This window comes from Amblyomma americanum, chromosome 9 (assembly GCF_052857255.1).
Source record: "Amblyomma americanum isolate KBUSLIRL-KWMA chromosome 9, ASM5285725v1, whole genome shotgun sequence".
Taxonomy (NCBI): domain Eukaryota; kingdom Metazoa; phylum Arthropoda; class Arachnida; order Ixodida; family Ixodidae; genus Amblyomma; species Amblyomma americanum.
The window spans coordinates 135,206,118-135,226,308 of NC_135505.1; the positions used below are offsets into that span (position 1 = coordinate 135,206,118).

A 20,191-nucleotide genomic window follows, 5' to 3' on the forward strand; every position below is an offset into this window, starting at 1 on the left:
AGTGGGGAGGTGTTTAGGCGCCTCGGAAGACATGGCGTTCACTTTACGAACCTGTCTAAAGTGCTCGAGGGCCGCACTTCACTGCAGACAAACCGGCACCTGATCACAGGTGCTACAGGTTCTAAGGGCGACACTTTCGAGTAGGTGAGCACATTACCTGATAACCATCAGCTGCTGACCAATTCCTCTTCTGCTGAGCCTGCTGAGCATATAGACTCTCTATAACAAATCCTAGACAACAGGCTATAGGCAATACAAATCCAAGACAGTCTAAGACAATCTATATAGATTTATGGCCTTCCACTTTTAGCAGCCATTTGTCTATAGACAGTCTATAGACTATGAGTAGACAAAAGAGAAATATCTATAGGAAGACAATAGAGTCTTTGAGAAGTCTATAGACTGTTTATAGACCATTTTTATAAGGGTACGCCCTGCTCGGGCGATATAGACAGGTTTTTTCGCCTATGGCGCTGTCATAGAAGAGAAAACAGAGCCTGCTTTATTTCTCCTTGTTTTCAAATGGGCAGCGCCGGGCTTGTTGTCATTGTATCAGACGGGCATTCCGCTGGAGCCTCCAAGTCTGGACTTGTTTGCACCAGTATGACTGTGTACGTTATGATGGAACCCGCCATCTGTGGAGAAAAGCGTGGTAATGAGAGTGAATACGAAGCATGGATCGTAAAAGAATGCCTTTCTTGGCACTCGTACACAGCGCGTGATATGCAGGGTCTTTCAGACCACCTGTCATAGTTTTATAGTTTATAGCCGTTTAACGTCTTAAAGCGACCCAGGCTATGAGGGACGCCGTAGTGAAGGGCTCCTGAAATATCGACCACCTCCAAAACGCTAAGGCGCCCGTGTGCTGTGCGATGTCAGTGCACGTTAAAGATCCCCAGGTGGTCGAAATTATTCCGGAGCCCTCCACTACGGCACCTCTTTATTCCTTTCTTCTTTCACTCCCTCCTTTATCCCTTCCCTTACGGCGCGGTTCAGGTGTCGAAAGATATATGAGACAGATACTGTGTCATTTCCTTTCCCCCTAAAAACCAATTATTATTATTATTAACCACATACACGGGTCTCTAGCATTTCTCCTCAGTCGAAATGCGACAGCCGCGGCCGGGATTTACCTGGCATAGATTTCTCTTTTCACGACAAGATTGATATTAATTACTTCACTAAGTGCCATTTAAAGCGACAATTTATGAAGCAGATAAATAAAGTGCGCTGAGGTTCAGCGTGGCTTGGAATTAATTATACGAGAGAAAGCTCTGTTATGCATGGTCTTCCCTGTCTCAAACTAAATGTCAAGGTATAGGTCAAGGTCAAAGGTCCATGTCAGGTACGCAATAGTCGTTATCATATTATCACGTAGTCGTACTACCATAGCTGGGGCCGTACCACCATGCAGTTAATTTTGGTTTGACCTTGAGAGTCACTGAAGGTCATTGTCGATGTGGTGCCCACTGTCTCGAATCAAATGTCAAGGTTAAAGGTCGAGGTCAGGTACCCAATGGTCATAGTCATATGATCACGTGGCCATACTACCATAGGTTGTGCCATAACACCACGCAGTTAAGATCGATTTGACCTTGTGAGGCATTGAAGGTCATTAATGGTCTCATCCACATCGGAACCGGAAGTTGAACCCCGAGAGCTCTAACTTTGCAACCAGGCGTGACGTTGGTTTTGCAGCCGCGATGGCTCTGTGGTTGTGACGTTCGGCTGCTGACCCGAAATACGTAGGTTCAACCCTGGCCGGGGCGGTTGGATTTCAAATTCTAGACGCCCGTGTACAGTGCGACGTCACTGCACGCTAAAGAACCCCAGGGGGTCGAAACTATCCGGAGCCCTCCACTAAGGCGTCCCCCATAGCCTGAGTCGCTTTGGCACTTTAAATTTCATGAAAACTAAAAACTGGTCCTCCGGTTTCTCGCGGAACGTGCTTATCGGCGGTTCGTCCTGTAGAACAAGGTTTTAGTAGGCTTGTCTTTCCAGAAATGTGGTTATATTAATGCGTTATTTTTGGGGCGTTCAAAAAATGGTGCTTCCTAGCATTCGCTATCTTTATCAGCAGACTGTTCGCCGAAAGGAAGGGGTGCATTTATTACGCGAAGGAAAAAAATTGCCCTTTTTGACAGCCAAAGTAGGAGATGAGTCCATTACGCGAGTAAATACGGTACATGCACAAGTCTATGAAAGAAAGCATTGAACTGCAATAAGCAACGCTATGTCGATCCACACAAGTTTAGAGCAACTTACGGAAACGAGCAGTCCCAAGTTGATTTTGAAGAAATCGCTCCCATTAAGGCTCATGTCGTCCGGGTTGATGGTGTTGTGCAGGTATTGGATCTACAGGTGAAATAATAGTTTGCGAACTGCAATGAAGCCATGACACTAGACACTACGAAGGTTGTGATCGTATTAACACAATACTATAGAAGTGAGAACGAAAGGCAAGTTATTAGAGTTAACGGCGGATCAAAATATATAAACATTTTTCTAGGGGCAATTATTCCATGCTAAAAAAACGAAAATATACAAGAGGTTACAAATGGGTGCTTAGGCTGGCCTCCAATCTTCGCAACTGAGCTCTGGTACATTATTCAGCAGCTGAATAAGCGACTTGGTTCTAATCAGTGAGGATCCTAGAATTTAGCGAGGAGATTACAGTTGACGTTTTGTATAACTATGTTTCATAACGTTTACGTGTTTACACTGCGAAAGCAGGGACGCGACGCGCCTAACACGCGCCTCCCAGCACCACTTGCATCTTATAAGTAATTAAACGCTAGCTGCCAGCCATGAAACGACTAATCACCTTACCTGGTGGCTATAAGCAATTGTGCGGTCCATAGTTAGCGTCTTTCGGCACGAATTCTTGATATCTTGAAACTGAAAGCAGAGAACTAATTGAGGTGTTCGTACGTTATAATATACATATGTAGCATGCACATCGTTAACATTTGAGGTATTATAGACCATGCTGACCCACTGAATGCAGAATTCTGCGGCGCAATCATGTGTATCACCGGCCCTACCTGTGGGTCATGAAAAAAAAATGAAATGTTCCTTATTCCTATAGAAAGAGCGGTCTTGTGTCTGATAATAAAAGTAATACTTCATTTTGGATCCCTAACAGTTTTGAAACGCGTCGTTTTGACTAACTGAATGGAGCTGCACGCATTTGCAATCACCGAATGTCACCTGGACCGATGGGGCCTCCCAGAGCTACTTGTGCATTAACCATTCGGAAACCACTATGGCAGTAGGTTCAAGGTAACTATTAGTAAATATGATACCACAATTCTGACTTCAACATCTAAATGGTGCTTTCGAAGTGCCCTCACGCTGTAATCGCAATACGTGATAAGTAATCAATATTTCCCGTTTGATCAGGGCTGCGTTGAAGTGGAATGAAGTGGTGTTTCTCGAAGCCACGGCATAGTTATGCAACAATGCTGTGTTGTTGTGGCTGCAAGAGCGCATTTCTGGTAGGCTTCCTAATCGTATTTTGAAGAGAGGCCTAATTAAGATTCAACATGTCGTTATTGCAAACCACGGGAGGCAAGCATGCAGTGACTTTAGCATATCCCTGCCTAACGTTCCCTAACAGGAATATTAATATAATACCCAAGACGGATATTGTGCCTATATGAAAGTTAAATTTAAGATAGCTCACGAAACAAAGAAACAAAATTTCGTTTCTCGGTAAAACTCCTTACATTGTTTACATGGCCGTAGTGTGTGATAAAGAAACTCAGCGTATGCCACTCGTAGACATTGAGTCACAATGATGTCAAGCCAACTTGCCCTAGCAGTATGTGCTATAACCTGAGGCACTACAAAAGGTTAAGCACATGACCCAACAATGAATCACTTACAGCGTTGGACAGTGATTGGCTGACTGTGGCCAGCTTGAGAAACTCATAGGACGTGAATGCCGAGTAGCCGATGGCAATCCATAGCTCGGTCCTCTTCAGCCCTTCCGTGATTATGGTGTAGAGAGAGATGCAAGTCACCAGGAGAAGTCCCACGCTGGACACCACAACCGACCTCTGCCAGATGCCGTTGATGTCGTTCTTCAGCTCCAGGACGGTGCACAGGTGAAGCCTCGCCGCTTGCACTTTCTTAGCAGCCTCCACTTCACAGCCCAGAACCTTGCAGCCTACGTGGTCCTCCAACTTTTCCTTCAAGAAGCTCACGTAACGTTCCAGCACTTCGACCGAGTGCCGCAGATTGATAAAGTTGACACTGTCGTAAGCAAAAAACAGCACTGCAGCGAAGAAGCCGCACACCCTGTCGAAGATCTCCCGGAAGTTCAGCTGGTCATCGATGTCAACCTTCTGCTCCTGGTGGAAGAGAGCCATCGTGTAGCTCACAAAGTAAAGGACGAACATCAGTGCTGCTTTTGCGTCGGACCACAAAAAGGGCTTTTGGCTGCAGCACTTGCACGCCGGAATATCGATTTCTTTCTCGAAACGGCCGGCTTTGATAAGGAAGTCGAGCATCCTTCGACAACCGAAGATCATCGTCAGGAAGTTACCGCTGGCCTTGACGATGACCACGACGTGAAGAAGGACCAGAAGAGACTTCGTGAAGAACCGGTGAGTGTCGCTCAGTTCGATCGCGTCGCGGGTAACGACGTCGATTTCAAACCACAGAAAAAAGGCGAAGCATGCTGCTGCGTAAAGGCTGTACCAGTGAAGCCAGACGATCTTGGGAGATCTGCAAACAGAGAAGTAGTATTGGTAAGTGGTTTTATTAAAACAGTAATAAGAAAGGAAGGAAAAGATTTCTGCTAGCCCCGGCATCTGCCATCGATACTGAAGCACCCGAGCTGGAACAGCGTAAGTTGTAAACTGGTTTTGGGGGAAAGGAAATGGCGCAGTATCTGTCCCACATATCGGCGGGCACCTGAACCACGCCGTAATAGAAGGGATAAAAGAGGGAATGAAAGAAGGATGTAAGAAAGAGGTGCCGTAGTGGAGGGCTCCGGAATAATTTCGACCACCTGGGGATCTTTAACGTGCACTCACATCGCACAGCACACGGGCGCCTTTGCGTTTCGCCTCCATCGATGCGCTGCCGCCGCGGTCGGGTTCGAACCCGGGTACTCCGGATCAGTAGCCGAGCGCCCTAATCCGTTGTACCCCGGTTCGAACCCGACCTCGGCGGCCGCGTTTCGATGGAGGCGGACTGCAAAGGCGCCCGTGTGCTACGTAACCTCGAAAAGGACTGTTTGCGTAGGGTTCAGAAGTTTCCAACCAACATCACTAATCATACGAACCATTTTCTTGAAAAAAGGCACTGAGTTTATTGAACGAAGTTTCGAACTACCGCTTAACAGCTAATGTTAATTCGGTGGCAATTTTAATAATAATAATAATAATTGGTTTTTTGGGAAAGGAAATGGCCCAGTATCTGTCTCGTATATCGTTGGACACCTGAACCGCGCCGTAAGGAAAGGGATAAAGGAGGGAGTGAAAGAAGAAAGGAAGAAAGAGGCGCCGTAGTGGAGGGCTCCGGAATAATTTCGACCTCCTGGGGATCGTGCACTGACATCGCACAGCACACGGGCGCCTTAGCGTTTTTCCTTCATAAAAACGCATCCGCCGCGGTCGGGTTCGAACCCGGGAACTCCGGATCAGTAGCCGCGCGCCCTAACCACTGAGCCACCGCGGCGGGTGGTGGCAATTTTTGGCGTCTAAATTTTTTTCAATAATCCTGTGCAGTCTTGTTGCCTCATGGTGGGCAAATACTGATAACTTTTCGTTTTTACCTGGGTGGCTTGGCGAAGATGTCCTGCACAAAGAGGAACCCGCAGAGACGACAAAGCCGGGCTTGGAGAGCGAAGCTTCTCAGCATGTGGCTGTGCTCCGATGGTTTGTGTTTGTCCCCTTTGAGGCCCCCCTGGATGTCATCGTGAGCCGGTGCAACGTCTACGGTGAAGGGACCAATGGCTGAGCGCTTCGCTCTTTGGAGATCACGAACTGAGCCGCTCATACTGGCGCTCATGGTAAAGCCTGTAGAGGTGAGATACAAGAAGGGAATGACCTGCTTAAACTTCCTGGTTAATCTTGCACCATAAAGCTCGGAATTGTAGAGGTAACATCACATTTCAGAAGAATGGTGAGTTGGGCGAGTTGGACGGAGTTCATTTTGGCGGTAAACCCATACAAAAAAGACCTATGGACGTCTATGGAAAAAGCTATGTCCGTCTATGGCCTTTTATGAACGTCTATAAACACCCACAGAGGTGCTTATTGCCAGCTATTGAAAAATCAGTGCCACTAAAGCTAGAGCTTTGGAAGCATACAATTGTCTTAAGCTCTCTATAGAAAAATATATCAGCCTGTATAGACAGCTATAGACAGAAATAGAAAAGGTCTATAGCTATTTGGGCCAAAATTCTATAGCCGGCCATAGGACATTTTTGTATGGGAAAATTGAGCGCGAACGGACGAAGGACACAGAAAGGGGATGAAAGAAGCGCTGTTCTCGCAACTAAGTTTTATTAGGAAGGAACGCATAAATATATACATATACAGAAAAACGACATAGGTGCGATAGGTACGGAGTACACAGATAGCGACGAGGGCACTATCACCTCTGTGCGATGTCAGTGCACGTTAAAGAACCCCAGGTGGTCGAAATTTCCGGAGCTCTTCACTGCGGCATCTTTCATAGCCTGAGTCGCTTTGTGACGTTAAACCCCCATAAACCAAACCAAACTATCACCTCCAAAGTTCAAAAACCCGATTGCACTGCATCACAGATCAAAAAAGGTGGTACATCAAGAGGCACCTAAAGAGTGAGATAGGTAGTTAGATCAAGAGGCATCTATCTAAAGTGAGATAGGTTTTTTAGATCCCTCTTGATGTACCACCTTTTTTATCTGTGACGCAGTGCAATCGGGTTTTTGAACGTTGGAGGTGATAGTGCCCTCGTCGCTACCTGTGTACTTCGTACCTATCGCTACTATGTCGTTTTTCTCTATATGCATATATTTTTGCGTTCCTTCCTAATAAAACTTAGTTGCGAGAACAGCGCTTGTTTTGTCCCCTTTCTGTGTCCTTCTTCCGTTCGCGCTGAATTTTTACCGCCAAAATGAATATCACATTTACATAGTTACCATAGAGCGAAAATGTTGGAGATTTTTCACATCAATTTACGCTACTAGCTGCGTCAGATAACGTTTTAAGCGTGAACAGCAATAATTCCCCAACTTTGCTGAAAACGAGAAGCAGCCGTAGTCATTGGTTGGGGTGATAGCCAGAGCACTTAAATTTAATACCATAAACTGGGAAATGTCAGGGTGCTTATACTTTTGTTTGACCTTGTGTCAGTGGAGTTTATAACTGCTATTACGTGCAAGCGTATAGTCTAAATAAAGTGTGGCTTCCATGTTTAATGAAAAAATGAGACTGCAGACCACATGCGCGGACTTGTCGCTATTTAAGGACACAAATCGGCAAATTTTGTTACTCGATCGGAACAAATTTTCACGGCAAACATCGCTAGAGCCTAATGCGTACTACACATATGTCCGCCAGGAGGCTTACAACCTTCTGTATTTTACTGAGGCTCTCGTGAAATACATATCAGAGGCATAAAAAGAAAAGAAAGGAGAAAGTTGTTTCTAGCGCTACAGATGTACAAAGAGAGTTCTTGAAGCTTCCAGAACGTTTAGACCAACTGATGAAGGCGTTTTATATATGTTGCGCTAAATATGATTCCTGATCTTAACTAAAGTGACTGCACATCAAAAGTCTAATTTTTTACATACTGCCTCTTCCATCATCCTTAACTCATGTTGAAAAGGACTGTTTACAAAAGGACTGTTTATAGCGCTACAAATTTACAAAGACTGTTCTTGAAGCTTCCAAAACCCTGTGACCATCTGATGGTGTTTTATACATGTTGAATTAAATACGATTCCAGATGTTAACTAAACTGACTGCAGTGCATTAAAAGTAAAAATTTTCACACACTGCCCCTTCCATAATCCTTAGCTCTCTTTATAAACATTTGAGGATAAGATATTGAAAAAGACTGTTTACAAGTGCTAAAAGCTACTTTTCCTCTTCATTTAAAAATAATGCGTTTTCTACTACCCGTTAGTTTCAAAAATGAGATGAAAACTGAGGAGGAGAAAATGAACGCATGCCGAAAAATGCGATGCTAAAAGAGACGAATCCTTTTGTTTTCCCCAAATATTCTTCGGAAGAATATATGTCCTTCGGAACGCATGCGCATTACGGTTCTTCAAAATCTCGAAGAAAATATCTTGCAAGCCAAGAGATAAAATATCAGAGTTGGCTTGCAACACATAATTTCAATGATAGAATGACAGTACAGCCATCGTCAAAAGCATAGAGCTTAAGGGGTTTGCTTCTAAGCTGTTTAGCGCGTCTCTCTAGCACATATAGCAGTCCAAAGCTTGTGACGACTGAGAACGCGACGCCACTCCTCTTTAGAAAGATTACAGTCGCTGAGACTGCCTAGCGAGGCACGCTGCAGGCCTCGCAAGCAAACATCTTGTGCTGCATGCTTTTGACGGGGGCTGTACGTATGTTTCCAGTGATCGTCAGCATTATTTGAGCGTAACCAATTTTGGCGATTAAATTTCATTATTTGTCGAACGCCATGAGGTTCACTAATCCAGGGAACAGATTCGTCAACAGTACCTTGGCTCTGTCGGCTTCGAGCTGTTGTTCGTTTATGTGCGTTTCTGGTTCTTCAAGTGCAGAGACACCGTTAGCAGAAGGCTGGTCCGAATAAGCAGATATTTCCAGGGTACCGCCCTGGAAGACGGCAGGGCGCGAACCAAAAAGGAAGGTGCTCCTTGTAGAATGACGTCGTTGCGGCATTCCCATCGCCAGCGACGTTCACCTGATGACGGCGTTATCACCGCCTACTCAAACAAACCGGAATAGCGTGACAATCACTCCTTTTGCCCCTTATTCGTTCCTGTTGCAGGGCACGGCGCTAAGGCAAAACCCTGTACTACACTGGCGATCATTACTGCGGACAGCGTAGGTATTTCACTCATTTTGCCTTTCACCCCTGGCAGGTAAGTACAGGAGATACCACGTGACGCGCGATCACGCCTGGGCTATTAACGGAAGCCTAAATGGAGTTACACGTATGCCACTCTTGATCAACCCAGTGGTGTGGATAGAGGCAGCCGTTGCCATGGCGCCGCTAAGCGTCCGTCCCGCAATACGTCGCGTGTTTTATTTATGCAGAGGGGAAATTTAGGGCGCTATTTATGCCCAACTGATTTCCGACTGTTCCTCGTTCATCGAACGCTTTGGCGACGCGCAAGATTTTGCTGAGGTTTTTGTGCTTAAGAACCTTCAGTTGGATTCTGCGGTTGCCGGGGCTCAACAGGTAATAAAGTGCACTTTCCCAAAGTCAGGTAATAAGGCTGAGGTAGTCGAGATAGCAATCCATGACACTGAATGGTGGACACGCCACGGTTGATGTTTGATCTGCATTTGATCAGTGAATGAGATGCATGGGTTCTTTTGCTAAACAAAAAAAAAATAGGGTCCCCTTCTAGTGTCTACTTTTCTGGTTCTAGTAGCTTTGCAGTTGCACCACTCTAAAAAATAATAAGAGAAGTAGCGATATTAATTTGGCCATAGAAATGACAAAGGCAATCATGGCTTGGGTACAGAGATGGCTAGTTTCAGATTGAACATTAAGAAAAGTCAAATCGAGGCATTGGCTCTTCAGGGAACGATAGATACGTCTGTTGTTGGCGGCAAAAAACGCCCGTGCTATGTGCCGATCAATCGGATTTTCTTGCAGCTGAGCCCCATCACTCGAACGTCTTGACGCCGTCGGAAAATTCCAATGAAAGTCACTGTAACCTTTTGTGTCTCCGCGCAATTACTCATTTCCACTACGCGCTAGTTATTGATCAGTCTATTAAACTATATTTGGGTGCAGCACACTAATGGCCCCGAAGAGCAGCCAGTTCACGAAGCTTAAACGCTAGCACGTTGATGCGCATACGTATGCACATAAATTAACATACTCATTTGTGAGCGGCAGAAATTTTATCGAACCTGTGTGCCCACACTGTGCCAACTGAAAGAGAATGAGGTTACAGGCACGGATCCCACCTTATAACATTTATCAGATTCGGAATACTTCATACATATCGTAGAGAATAACCGGGAAAAAGCCGCAGACGTCAGGTGCTGTGCGATGTCAGTGCACGTAAAAGAACCCCAGGTGGTCGAAATTTCCGGAGCCCTTCACTACGGCGTCCCTCATAGCCTTAGTCGCTTTGGGACGTTAAACCCCCATACACCAAACCAAACCACAGACGTCAGCCCTCTTGTCCTTCTGGGCATGAAAATAATTTAGATAATTTAGATGAAATTAATATAAATTAAAGGCAGAATTCTTGGCAATACAAAACGAAAAATGGTTGGGAGGCATGCCGTAGCATGTTAGCCAACGTTTCTACAAGAGGGTTTTTCTTCGTTTTGACTTATACTTTACAAAAATGGTCTATAGACAGTCTATAGACTCTACTGCCTTCCTATAGATACTTTTTTCTGTCTATTCATAGTCTATAGGCAAAGTTCTACTAAAAGTGAATGTCCAAAAGTTTATAGATTGTTTATAGACTGTCTAGAGAACTTGTGTTGCTGTTCTCAGGGATTGTCAAAAAGTCTATAGACTTTATAGACAGTCTATAGACTGTCTAAATAATATTTGTAAGAGGTGGACCTATACGTGCACGTTCCGACTTTATTCTGCACAAAATATTTTTCGAACAATTATTTGTCTCAAAATTATTGAGCCAAGGAGTCAGCACTGAAGGCTGGCGTAATTTGCCTTTTTTTTCGCTACGCAAAAGTACTCTTTGCCATCAGATTGGCAAAATGAACAATGGATAGTTTTGTAAGCTCTTTATTTCAAGAGTATTTACATTGAATTCTGGCTCGAAATTTTCTGATAGCTTGTGAGTTGTCGATCTTGTTCCTGTAGTTCCCATCGTGAAGTTTTGAGTAAATTTTCCAGTGCACTAAGCCGTGGAATTGACGTCTGGAAGGCGAGTTGAGTTGTGCAGGAAACCGTCTACGGAACTTTGGCTTGTTTGCACGAGTATGACGGTGTAGGTGATTATCGCCGCTGCCATCTGAAAAAAAGAAAAAGTATAACGAGAAAAAAGTGTGTGGGAGCTCAGCGGGGAAGATGAACTCCTAATCACAGAGCCGTATTGTGTACCGTCGAGGTTTATCGTAGACTGCTGCGGCTTCACAAGGATGCACTGTTAACTTTACCGATACCCGATATTGACTATCGAAGTCCCCGCCGCGGTGGCTCAGTGGTTAGGGCGCTCGACTACTGATCCGGAGTTCCCGGGTTCGAACCCGACCGCGGCGACTGCGTTTTTATGGAGGAAAAACGCTAAGGCGCCCGTGTGCTGTGCGATGTCAGTGCACGTTAAAGATCCCCAGGTAGTCGAAATTATTCCGGAGCCCTCCACTACGGCACCTCTTCCTTCCTTCCTGCTTTCACTCCCTCCTTTATCCCTTCCCTTACGGCGCGGTTCAGGTTTCCAACGATTTTTGAGACAGATGCTGCGCCATTTCCTTTCCCCCAAAACAAATTATTATTATTATTATTACTATCGAAGTCACAAGATATAGCACAACGCCGCAACAATGGTAGCCAAGACAACATTACAGCCCTCGCTCAACTGCCTTTATAATTGGGAAAAAGAAGCACTTGAAAGCTTCGCGAAAGAGCTTTTTCAAACACCATTTTGTGCTGAAGACCTGTCTTTCACACTGTGAAAAAATCCGTTGCTTTCTCAGTTATCTGGCGCTGATATTATTAATGCTTCTGATCCCCTTCCACGACCGCTCACCGAGACAAGCAGTGGCATGTTCAGTTTGAAGAAGGCTCCTCCTGTCAGGCAAAGTTCCTCCGGATCGATGCAGCCATGAAGGTACTGGATCTACAGAAATAAACAGTTTGCATCATGAAATCTTGAAGTAATTGATTTTTCGGAACGTTACGTGACGGTCGTATTTACAATGCTACAGACTCTATAAAAATCAGAGGTCTATAGCCTACACAGTTGTTGGAATCAGTTGGTTATATCCTTCAAATCCTGTTGTTCTGCCTTTTATTCCTAGTAAAACAAATTTGGCAACTACACTTGATTTAACATGGGCGCATGATAACCGTCCGGTCAGCTGTAAGTAGACAAACTCAGAATAATACAAACGACACAGCCAAATTAGTGAGAAACATAGACCTCGGATTCAAGATGTCTGTCTCATGAAGGAACTGAACCGAGAGTGGAATATATGCTTTCGGATGAAGCAGCATGTTCACCGAAATTTTCATCTCCTATGCAGTGTACAAATGAATCTTTGTTTTATGTTATGCCTGGAATGTTCTGCTCTTGTTTCGTGTGATTTGAAACTTTATATTTTTGTTTAATAAGCATTTTACTTATACATGCATGAACTTTTTCATTTGGGGTAACAGTGCTTCTTGTATTGATTTCCGTGCACTTGATTTTACGCAATTTTGGCGCGGTTCATTCAAATTTGTGCTAATGTGTCATTCTCCCGCGATACGGCTCAACGGGTTGCTTATACGTCTCCAATAAATAACACATGGTGTTTAATATACCGAAGTGACGCATAGACAATGAAAGAAGGCGTAGTGGAGGATTCCGTATGAATTAGGATCACCTATAAGATTCTTTAACACGCCCTCAAATCGCACAGTACATGTTGGCGTCTTCACTTTTCAAGTCCATCTAAATGCGGCCGCCCCGGCTGGGATCGAACCTACTACCTCGGAATTTACACCCGAACGCCCAGGCCGGTTTCCAATTAATAGATACAGTCAATATGAGGTTCAAGTTTCTAACCGTCTACGTTACGTCCTGGTCTGAGTGAATGCACAAATGTACTCTTCGATGCGGCAGCGAACGATGAACTTGCAGCGCGAATAATATAGTTTTGATATGAAAGGAAATTATATATCAAATGCATGAGCATATGTATTGCAGGTGCCTGCATAAAAGTGCGAATGGAACACCACTGCGTAATATGCAGCTGCGATTGCGAACAACGTTCGCAAATTACGCTTGTTCAGTTCACCGACACCTAGCGTGAATTCCGCAAGTTTTTATCTCTTCGACTTCGATTTTATCGTCATCAACCTGTCTACGCCGACTGCAGGACAAAAGTTTCTCCCATATCTATCTAATTAACCTAGTCCTGTGCCAGCGGCGGCCACCTTGTCCCCACAAACTTTTTCGTCTCGTCCGCCCACCTAACATTCTGCCGCCCCCGGATACGCTTGCCTTCTACAGGAATCAAGTCCGTTGCCCTTAAGGACCAGCGGTTATCTTGCCTTCGCATTACATGCCCTGCCCAAGCCCATTTCTTCCTCTTGATTTCGACTAGGATGTCATTAACCCGCGTTCGTTCCCTCACCCACTCTGCTCTCAGTCCGCCTTTAATTATTTTTAAGACGATAGTTCTACTCCTCGGTGCACAACTTCAGATTTCTATGTGGATAAGACAATGACCTTCAATGCCTCACAAGGTCAAAATGAACATAACTGCATGGTGGTATGGCTCAAAGTATGGTAGTATTGTGACAAAGAAGACGACGAACTGTTCAGTGGCGCGGGCAGGAGCGCTCGCACTATGCCAGCAGCAATTAAATCATCTCATTGCCATCGACCGTCTTGACTCCTTCTTCGGCTGGCCGCCACGTAACAGTATGACCCCGGGATCATAAGCACTGGGTACCTGACCTTGACCCCGACATTTGAGTTCAGACAGTGGGCACCACCACATCTTCAATGACCCTCAATGCCTTACAAGGTCAAACCGAACTTAAGTGCGTGGTCGTATGCCCCAGCTATGGTAGTATGACCACGTGATTATTTGACTACGACCACTGAGTACCTGACCTTGGTTTTTGACCTTTGACCTTGAAATTTGATTTAAGACAGTGGAGACCATGCTTAACAGAGATTTTCGCTCGTATAATTAGGTTCAAGCCCCGTTGAACTCCAGCCATTTTTTTTTTCACAGCACGGACCAGATTTCCATCTCGTGTAAGACTGCTGTCGCGAGTTTTCTCATAACTGTTTATAACTTATAACTGTTTATAAACCCTGCGCAGACGTGGTCTCTTCGTGGCTTCGTCAGAGCCAGGAGGCTCGTGCATCAAGCTATGCTATGATATTAAGTGTAACGCGTTACCGGCACGGTCAGGGGTTATATTGCGATCTCCGAGTTTCCAGAATTTTCATATATGCAGCATGCAAGGCGTAAACCTGCATGGCGATGTACGGCTTTGCCTTTGGTGTCAGAGATAAGGCGTTTGACCACAAATGAGAGAATTCCCCCAAGCAGCACAGGTAATTGGCCCAACGTTGGAAGAAGATGGTTTCGCACTGGTCCATTGTATGGCCAGCATTTGCCAATATATGACCAATATTGGGTCGATTACCTGTGCTACTTGGGTTCACTTTTAATAGCTCTTCAAAATCGGGAAAAATACCGAGAGGGAACCCACACATGACGCTGACACCGAACCTGCACGTATACCCACAGTCAAACATGTGCACATTAAAACCGACTCAAAAAATGTACGTGATGCTATTGCCTATCTCCTATCCACTCTGGAGCAGGCTCATTTCCCTTGAAGATAACGTCAGAGATCTTACTCACGCACCTATTCATCTTCCTGATAACATGAAAGGACTCAGCTAACTCGACACTTCAGTATCGTTGTCCCCGCGTTCTCTACCCTGGTTCTGAAACGCTGTTCAAAAGTATGAGGCAATGCAAAATCCCCTAATCACCGCTTCTGTTTTTGTGTTTTTTTACAGCTCTTTGCAGAGGCTGGTGGTCTCGTATGGTGCCGATATCCGAGGTGACATCCGGTTAAGTAAAGTCCTCTCTAGAACTCTCCCTGGGAAAAAAACTTCAGTCATCCGCGTGTTTTTAGCCACACACGCCCAATCTTAAAACTCACCTGATATTGAACGACGCCGTCGGCGGAACTACGTGCAGTCTTGCATGCTTGTTTCATTTTCATTCCCTGTTTTAGAATAGGTGAGGAGGATACAGTGCACAGAATTATCACTTTTCTGAGTCCTTGATGCTGCTCAAAACCGTAGCTAATTTCTCAGGCATAGGTGAAAATAACGAGTACACATTGAGTTGAACTGAATGGATAATTTATAGTTGATATACGCGAATGCAGTCAATTAAGTAAGAACAAGTTGGAGCGCTAATGCTTCAGTCGAGCTTTAGGCTATGTCTGAACGCTCCTTCAGCTTCCGAATAACTGCTCTGCTTTTTGACCGCGCTTTCGAGTATGCCATAGGCGGGGAAGTTTCAGGAACTAATGTATTGGATCTCCAAATCAAAGCCCATGCTCAAAAACGTTGGAGGACTCCTACGCTGCGCTTATGAGTTGACGCGATAGCATACGCCGTTTGGTGCGTCATCTGATGTTGAGGCGACTGTTTAGAATTTTTTTACAGGATTATTTTATTAGGACGACTATATACACCGATACTTAGCACCAGGAAACATTGGCTGTCCATTCTGAGCAGTTTGACACCTTTTAACGCATTTTTCATTTTTTCAAGTGTTTTAATTGAACAATTATACACTATTTTTTAATTTACATCATCAAGTATTTTCTTTCCATTTTCAGCATTTTGACACTTGAACCCCCTTTTTCAATTGTTTTCATTTCTTTAATTAGTCAGTTAATTATACCGCCACGGTGGCCAAGCGGTTGAGCATCCGCCTCGCATGCGGAAGGTGCGGGGTTCGATACCCAGTGCCGCCGGGTACCCACCGGTGGTACAATGGGTACAAGCTTTCCCCAGGTCTGGTGCTCGACTTATTTAGGGTGAAATGCTTGGGAAATGGGTCTTTGACCCCACCTTGAGAAGTCGAAAATACCTTGTGCCATGGCGCTCTTTGGCCATAGATGTCCTTGCGCCATAAAAATTCATATTCATCATCAATCAATTAATTACAATGATTTCATTAAGTCGTCATCACCTATCACACACGAATCGATCATCAATTACTAGAACCACAATTTACCATGACATGATTTTTTTTTACGCAGCCCCCGATTATTTAAGGCACGCGGTGCCGACTACTACAACGCCGATGGCTTTTCGACCGAACAAGCTATATACGCTATCGCGTAAAAACCAATTCATAGTCAGGACTCACCGCATCGATGAGAGACTGGCTAACGACTGCAAGCGCCACAAATCTGTAGGCAATGTACACCGAGTAAACAAATGCGGCATAATTGTCCCATTTGGCTGGGCCATTCTTGCAAACCTCGTAGGCGGAGGTGCAGAGGACCAGGAGGGTGCAAGCAGTGGAAATCACCAGAGACCAGCTCCAAACCTCGTTGATCGCAGCCTTCAGCTCTAGTATTTCGCAGAAATTCAGCCTGATAGCCTCCAGATGCCTCTGAACATCGCGCGAGTGATGCGGCAGCTGGACCGCAGATGCTTGAGATAAGCAGCCTTCCAGGACCTTGAGCTGGCTTTTCATGTACTCAACGACAACCTGGCCAGCCGACTGTAGGGCCACGATGTGGATGCTGTCGTAGACAAAGTAGAAGACAATTGTAATGATGAACTGCAGCCAAGTGTAGACTTGCGTCCAGATTGGTCGATGTCTGTAATCCACGACCACATTGGACTGGGGCGTCAGTGGCACAGCGGCTGCGAAGGCTGCGCAGTAGACAACGAGAAGACAAGCTTGTCTCAGGTCAGACCAGAAGTAACGCCTGGGGCGGCAGCAGGTGCACGCAGGAATGCGGGTGCGTCTTTCAAACTCTGCCGCCCGCACGTGGAAGGCAAGCGACTTGCGAGACCCCGCGACTACGGACACCGTGTTTGCGAGGACTTTGACGAAGAGGACCGTTGTCGCGATGATGTGCAGGGACCCGTCGAACCGGTAGTGGTTTCGGGCGGCTCGGCGACCTGCTTGTATGATGGTTCCCACAAGCATCCACAGGAGAAAGCCGAGGCAGCCAATGGAGTAGATAGTGTACCAGCTCCTCCACACCACTCTGGGCTGACGATGGTTTTTACCACCGAAAAGACCGCGGATGAAGAAACAGCCGCACAAGCGGCACAACCAAGCGTGAAATCGGAAACTTCTTGCCATCAGAGATGGGCAGCTCGCGGGTTTGTGTTGCGTGTAATGCTTTCTGTGGTTTTCATGGTAGACCTTAGTAGAAGCGAATATAGTTCGCCAGAGTTGATGATGCTTGTCCGCCGGCATCCTTGCTATCCAGAGGGCTGCCCTTCGCAAACCTGTATAAAAAGGGCACAGGGAGCGTGGAAGCAATACAATACAAATACAATACAAATACAATACAAATACAATACAAATACAATACAAATACAATACAAATACAATACAAATACATTACAAATACAATACAAATACAATACAAATACAATACAAATACCTTTATTTCAACATCAGGGATGTTAGGGGTGCACCCAAAAAGCCCATGACTGGCTTGACAGAGGGGTGCACCCCAGTACACAAAAACCGGGAGCAACAGAACACGGACAGAACAATAAAAAAAGACTAGAATGCATAGGTAGACATCATATTCAATAAAAAATTAGTGAGCATCCTCTTGCAATAATAAATAAGTGAAGTCGGCAGAATTAACACGAAACGCTCAGGAACACTGAAGAATGCAAAACGAAGAATAACAAAAAGAAAATAGAATGAGAAAGGAGGAGAAAACTAGCAGCAAGAAAGAAAAAACCGTATCATCAGGCCCTCAGGGCTCATTGCGCCGATTAAGAAATGTTGGAATTATATGTCGGAGCATTTGACGACCGTAATTAGAACGAAAGGATGGCACATATCAGACGTCGTTGTTACGTGTTGGGTAGTAGTTAGCTTTGGGTCGTAAGTTAGCTGTGCCATCAAAGAATGCGTCATGATTTTTCCATTTTCTTTCATATCGTTTACTTAGCAATAAACTATATTGGTCATTAATTGGAGTTACTTTTAATGATGCGAAAAGAGGTTGAGTGTGAGCAGTAAACGGGGCATTTGCAATGATACGAATGACCTTTTTCGGTATTTTCTGTAACCTATATGTATTTGACCATGTTGTTGTACCCCACACCGGATGACAATATGAAAGGTTAGATAAAATAGTACATTATTAACTAGAAGTCTAACACTCGGAGGTAGTAAAGAGCGTGCTTTGCATAACATGCCTACACATTTTGCAAGTTTTTTAGCCAGATTGTCGGTGTGTATGTCCCAGGAAAGATTGCACTGCAGTGTCACACCTAGACACTTTACTGACGCCGCTATTTCAATGCTTTGAGAACCAAGCGTTAGTGTAGGTAAATGTTCTAGTGGTTTGTCCTTGGGTCTAAAAAGTACAGCTTTAGCTTTGGTAGCGTTAATTTTCAATAAAGATTCAGCGCTCCATAAGCGCTCCATAGCATTTCAACGTAAATTAACGGTCTTGTTATATGTTGATCCCTACACCCTACGCTGTATTCACTTTACTTCACTGGTGCACTGCTCCAGACTACGCTATTATACTGCTCCAACTCTGAACTGTTAATGGCTAGTTTTTCACTCAAGGAATAAACGACGTCAAATGATCGTACTTGCGTTTCAGGCACGAAAATTGACTTTCTATCAAAGCAAAAGAAAATTAACAAAACTTGAACAGCTAAGCGCATTTTGGTGAAGCCAGAAGGCGGTCACAAAGAACGGAGTCATTAAGAACCTTACCCTTGAGACCGGGTCAGATAAACAGTGCTGCTTATTACTATTCTGTTCAAATCGTAGTACCTAGCACAGATATGTTGAAGGAGCCTCGAACCTAGCTCCGGATCAAGAAACAGGTCATGCTTTCAATTTGCGAAGCTGCACATTGAATCGCCACAAAACACAAATCGCACTATATACATCGCCGACGTGCTGGAGCACATAGTGAGACCAACTGCAACATAGTAATACTGCCTACGATCTAGCATTCGAGTGCGTCCATTTAAAAAAAGGAGGGGATTTCTCGAGGGGATGTTTGCTACACTTTCATTTAGTGTTCTGATATTTCCTGGTGGTCATTAGAAATGTAGGCTGATGAATGAAATGGTTCTGACGGAACTGTCTACCCGGCAATTTCACCCCTGGCTTGGTTACTGCGACGCGGTAAGCCAGGATTGTATGATCCATGCCCGTCGCAACGAAATATTTAGCTAGATATGTCGTATAGAAAACAATCTACTCTGTTAAGTATTCCCTATCTTCTAAAGCATTACCATCGTTAACTTCATGCATTATCAAAATTAACAATACGATTGGCCAGCGCAGAATCCTTCTCTGCACGACACTTACCTGCCGCAACTTCGGAGTGCCCGATAATGCCAGGTTGCCTGGTTTCTTCATTCTCAGTCTAGCGCAAAGATACGCCGAAGTGGCTGACTGACTTCGCCGCTGGCGGAAAGCACTAGCGTATTATTGCGCCTTCCAATAGCTCAGATTGAAATCATCGATTCTAATGCTTTCAGGAGGACTGCCCACTGCTTTCAAAGGAACACTTCGCTGATTAGATGTCTCGGTCAAATACTAGCGCAGCTGGAGCACGAAAATTAGAAAGAGAAATTACCGGGCTTTATGTTGAGAACAGCAATGCGTGGTTACGTGGTGTAGTGTTCGCAGTATCGTCCGCGGGTGGATTCGTGGTGGATTCGTGGTGGATTAATAGCGCGTTAGTATTTCCGGCCTCTACCTTCACCCGAGTGTAATTCTTTTGATGGCATGCTTGGAGCCATTGTGCACCTATCGTCACATAAAGGTGGTGTTCTGGCATGTAGCCCAAATGTCCTTATAAGCTGTGGGCAGCCATGAAAAGAGTCTGGCGTATAGGGTGAGAAAAGCGGGTGCCAACACAGGTGCCAGGCTGTGTTATAGCACAACAAAACAAGGGCAAAAAATCAACAATGCAAAAAAAACAGGATTGTGTAGCGAACGCCTAACCACAACAGATGTCTCGATCGCACGAACGACGCGCTACATTCCCTAAAAATGGTTGTAAAAAAAAAAAAATACGCGCGCTAATTCTCTATGCTAAAACT

General features: G+C 45.0%; 1 protein-coding gene across 1 annotated transcript; it reads right to left on the reverse strand.

The window, feature by feature from the left end:
• Positions 1 to 518: 518 nt before the first annotated feature.
• LOC144103705 (uncharacterized) lies at positions 519 to 19,502 on the reverse strand. The gene is made up of 9 exons (XM_077636362.1): positions 19,452 to 19,502; positions 16,278 to 17,138; positions 11,903 to 11,992; positions 11,116 to 11,167; positions 5,786 to 6,029; positions 3,888 to 4,731; positions 2,830 to 2,898; positions 2,266 to 2,355; positions 519 to 635 (listed from the first exon to the last, which is right to left on the reverse strand). Exons 1-9 carry the CDS (start codon positions 19,500 to 19,502, stop codon positions 519 to 521), a joined length of 2,418 nt encoding a protein of 805 aa, XP_077492488.1.
• Positions 19,503 to 20,191: the final 689 nt, after the last annotated feature.